The sequence below is a fragment of the Volvox carteri genome, assembly GCF_000143455.1.
Source record: "Volvox carteri f. nagariensis unplaced genomic scaffold VOLCAscaffold_17, whole genome shotgun sequence".
In the NCBI taxonomy this organism is placed as follows: Eukaryota; Viridiplantae; Chlorophyta; class Chlorophyceae; order Chlamydomonadales; family Volvocaceae; genus Volvox; species Volvox carteri.
This window is the reverse complement of record NW_003307560.1, coordinates 943,369-948,203: the sequence shown is the minus strand read 5'-3', so window position 1 is coordinate 948,203 and position 4,835 is coordinate 943,369. Positions and strand designations below refer to the sequence as shown.

At 55.8% G+C, this 4,835-nt stretch overlaps 1 protein-coding gene across 1 annotated transcript; it reads right to left on the bottom strand.

Moving 5' to 3' along the window:
• Positions 1-330: 330 nt before the first annotated feature.
• VOLCADRAFT_117480 (uncharacterized protein) lies at positions 331-4,702 on the bottom strand (the record flags this gene model as incomplete). Its single annotated transcript, XM_002950030.1, has 4 exons — positions 331-743; positions 1,199-1,423; positions 1,748-1,826; positions 4,616-4,702. 4 exons carry the CDS (start codon positions 4,700-4,702, stop codon positions 331-333), a joined length of 804 nt encoding a protein of 267 aa, XP_002950076.1.
• Positions 4,703-4,835: the final 133 nt, after the last annotated feature.

The window sequence follows — 4,835 nt, the reverse complement described above, 5'->3', positions numbered from 1 at the left end:
ATTGAGCTCAGCTCAAAACCTTTCTGGGAAGCAGGTGCAAAATAGGTGCTAACGCCTGTAGGCTGCCGAGGTGCTGGCAGGACAAATGTCTCCTGCTTTGGTATCCCTAGCAAGGAATCCGTCAACTGTGCGTCCACAGGCACACACCTTTGAGAATCCACAGGTCCATTTGAAAATCGCTTGTTCCAGATCTGATATGATGTGGACCTGTGTGTATCCGTGCGTTAAAGCGGAGAAAGGACTGTCCGAGCCTTCTTAATCTAAAGAGAATCGTGATGTAACAACTTTGGAATATCCCGAGGGGTCCTGTGTGCAGTTCAGGCCCACTCGTCAGGCCCACTTGTCGGCTTTCTTCTTCTTATCCAGCAGAGCTTCCGCCGCCGCGACTTCATCGTCCTCCTCAGGCACGAACTTGAACGCGGCCCGCATCGCCAGCGCCATTGCCAGCGCGATACAGAACCCCTTGACAATGAGCAGTGTGTGTGTGGCAGCAATCAGCCCTACGAGCCACAACAGCATCGTGGCTCCGAAACCCACGTCATTCAACTGATTGATCATCGCAACGGCCAGCACCATGTCCACCAGCAGAAGCCCGAGCGACGGATTGATGGCGGCGTTGAAGCCCGTGCCGTACACCGCCATCACGCCGGCGGAAAAGTCCGCCGTCGCACGCGCGGCGCAGAGTCCGGCGGAGATGGAGGTAGGCAGGCGGAAGAGCGCAAAGGCGGTGACCCAGCTGGTTCCTGTTTGTGTGTGTGTGAGAGGGCGTGTGTGAGAGGGCGTGTGTGAGAGGGTGTGTGTGTCTGTGTTGGGAGCGCGCGCGAGAGAGAGAGTGCTCGGGCCCCACCCCCCCACCCCGGGGTGGGGAGGGGTTACACGGGGGGGGGAGCTGCGTAGGTCGTCATCAGGTGTGGACGAACAACAAAAGGTTTCAACGTAAGGTTTTTGTCGTAGTGTACGGCGCTTTAGGTAATACGAGAAGTAGGCAAGCAGTCCCACGCGGTAGCAGCTGTCTGTCTCTCTGTCTATCTGTCTGTCGGTCTCTCTCTGTCTGCCTGGCAAGGCAACACCTCCCAAAGGGTGAAAGCAAGCAGACAGACGAGGCAGTGTACACAGAAGGTAACGAATCCCTTGCCCTTCCAAACGCCATTCCCCTCATCCCCCTTATGCCCTCCCCCTCCTGAGGCCAGAGACCAACCTGTTCGCAGCAAGGTTGCATTGCCGGCGCTCCGAAGGGTCCCCTCCGCGCGCGCCAAACGGACCAGCAGCGGGTGCAATCGCCGCAAGCAGTTGTACAGCAATCCGAAACCAGCCAAGCCGCCCGCCAAGGAAGTGAAGACAAGGACCCGCTGCCCGCTGCCCAAGGCCAGATGCGTGACGTCAGCCGCGATCACGGCAGCCCATTGGCCGATCCAGGGGAGGCCTGTCAGCGGGGACGAGAGACGAATCGGTCAAAACGATTTGAAAGAGGAATCGGTCAAAACGATTTGGAAGAGGGCTACGGCAAAGGTAAGAATGAAAGCAGTGCACAGAGGCGGTGTCTTGCTACAACTACGACTGCTTGGAGCTCACGACTCCTTGGGGACACAGCTGGGCTGGATCACGATGCAGGCCCTGATTTTCTGGTTGGGTAGGGAACCCCGTACGGCCAGGAACAGTGGAACGGAATAAGAAAGGTCAGCAGTCAGGCCAGTTAAATGGATAATAGTTCGCAGTTGTTTTGGTTGTTCATTGGTCATAGGCTCACCGACAATTTCCACCAGTACTGTTTTCTTCTGGTCGATGCTGTAGCCCACCGGCAGCCAGATGTAGAGAACAGCCGCAAGCTGTAATGCAAATGCAACAAGCTGCAAAGCAGCATCTGACCACCTACATGAAAAGGTTGCATGCGTCGAAGTGAGGTAGAGGGTGGGATGGCATCGACCCTATGTTGGCCGGCGCCGCACAGGGACCCACCAAGCTGGTGTTATTGGAGTTTGGCTGATGAAATTCCTCCAGCTATTTCCTCCGGATGCAACATGTACCCGCGCATGGACATAAACCGTGACAACAAGTGCAAACGTGACTGCGCCGCGAAGCAAGACCGATGGGCGCCGCTCTGTCATCTCGCTACCACAATTCCTGCTGTACGTTTTTAGTCATATCGAAGTTATAGCTTTAGCGTTATCAAATATGCCTACCGCCCGCAAGTCAATCGAACTATTTACCGTACAGCAGTACTTTGTCGCGCGTCCGCGTCCATCGCTCTAAAACCTTCAAAACCTTCCATTGCTCCTCCTCGGAACTGTAAGGCTGCATCGTCTGTCAACCACAGGCCCTTCAGGTGGTCTACTGCAGGCCTGGGGCCCTCCAAGCAGACGCCCTCCTCGCCACGACGCCCATCTGATGTCAAAGCTCGCACCAGACCTCAAATCTCTGCGTATCAGGAGGTTTGGGTCTTCATTCATTAGAGCAGAATTCTACTGCTGCTGCGGCGGCGGCTGCTACCAAGGGACAGGACGCCACGACGATAGCTCCAGGAAACGTTTATCGTCACCATCATCATCATCATCATCACCATCACAATCACCAGCATTCCTGTATTCAAATGATCATTACACGGGGTCGGGATCACCGGTAGCGACAGCGACAGATTCTCAGCGGTCTCCCCCTCCATCGCGTCTACGAGAATCACTCGCCGGCACACACCGCATCTGTCTCCCACACCTCAGCTTATTCCTGCCCAAGGCCCAACAGAACAACCCCAGAGAAAGGCCATGTTGCCGTGTTGCCAAGCCTGGCCCAGCTTTGACGAACCGAACCGATTTAAGAGCCGCAACGAACCTAAGTCCTCCGGGCGGCAGTGTGGGATACAGCCCAATGTAGCCACCCCCGGTAGGAGGTGTGCGTTCGTACACATACATACATACATACATACATACATACATACATACATACATACATACATACATACATACATACATACATACATACATACATACATACATACATACATACATACATACATACATACATACATGGAAATAAATATTCGATGTGGACAGTCTTTGCGCACAGGAAGGTTAGATATACGCAGAAGGTTAGATATCGCACATTCATTCACTCCGCCAATTAACTTACAAAGTTAAAACACTCACACGTACATTACATGCGACACATACACACACGCACCCCGTCCCACATGTGTACAACACACACACACACACACAGACACACACACAGACACACAGACACAGACACAGAGACACACACACACACACACACACACACACACACACACACACACGCGCGCGCGCGGATGTCGGTGACGCTTTCCCCCTCGTCCTTCTTATTGCCGTCGTCATCGGCAGCCCCATGGGGGGGTTACTTGACGGCACTTGGTGACTCATTCATCAGCACCCCCCCCCGAACGCATGTGAGCGTGTGGTTCGCCGTGTATGTGTATGTGGTTCTACGACACACGAAATCACGAACGCCAAAGCCGACATCACGCCAGCCTGCCATGCCATATATGCTGCATGCATGCATGCATTGTTACAAGAGCGCCCGACGGCCGTCGTCTCGATGCTTCATCTCACCTCACCTCACCTCACCTCACCTCACCTCACCTCACCTCACCTCACCTCACCTCACCTCACCTCACTTCGCATCCCCCAACGCCGCTGTAGGGTCCGGAGCTGCAGCCAAGCCGCGCAAAACCGGCAACACGTCGTGCGACATGCGCCCGCCACCATGTGTGTCTGTATGTCGCTGCGGGTAATCCCAATCCTGATGTCCGAGGTAACAGAAATCACCACCACCCCATGGGCACCGTTCTGGGGCAACAACAGCAACAACAACAACACCGGCGGCGGCGGCAGCAGCAGCAGCAGCAGCACCTTTGTGCGGTGGTGGGAGCCCCCAACGGGGGGCAATTCCCAACGCAACCTGGTCCCAACTTGGTCCCAAAAAGCACGCACATACGTACGTACATACACACATGTACTTGTGGTCGTGCCATACATAATTACATACGCACATGCATACATACATGTGCTCAGGTCATTTAAAATACACATATACATACATACATACGCAACGCGTTCGTGCCGCGGTGGTGCCTTTTTGGGATCCGCATTGCAGTGCGCTCCATTCATGTACCACCTCCACCACAAACGCAAAACACACAGCACCCCCTCTCCCCTAACGCGATTAACTCTCCTCCCTCCCCCCTCTATCGATCTACCTATCTTACTCCTTATCTATCTCCTCCCCTCGTCCCCTCTGATCGTCTCTGCAAAAGCGCAACGTCGCTGCGTACGGTGGCAACCCCCGACCCCAGCCCGCGTGGCCACCTCCTGCGCGCCCTACCCGCTCCGAACACCTCCTGCAAGCACCGTCACGCGCTCCACCGCTGGCCGCCGCCGCCGCCAATGATGGGCCCAAAACGACAACAATAAAAGAGTGCATGCGCATGGTCGACCAAGCCGAACAAGCAAAGTAATGTGCAGAGCGGTCGACCCGACCCAACCCAACCCAACCCACCCCCACCCCCCGTTGGAGCCTTCACCGGAGGCACGGAGAGCCAAGGGCTGCCAGCCCGTGTCGGCCTACACGTACACGTACACGCACACACCTCACGCGCATCCGAGTGGGGAACTCCGAAGTTGCGAATGCGCAACGCCGTGCCACCCGAGCGCCACTCGCCCCTTCTTTCTTTCATATCTTATGTACAAGATGGGGTGCGCGGGCGAGCGGGAGGAAATGTCGAGCCAGCCGTGATTTCAACCCAGGGAGCGCCGTGTCGCGAGGGCAGAGGATGTCCCGCTGCCGCTGCTGGCGGTGGCAGCGGCGGC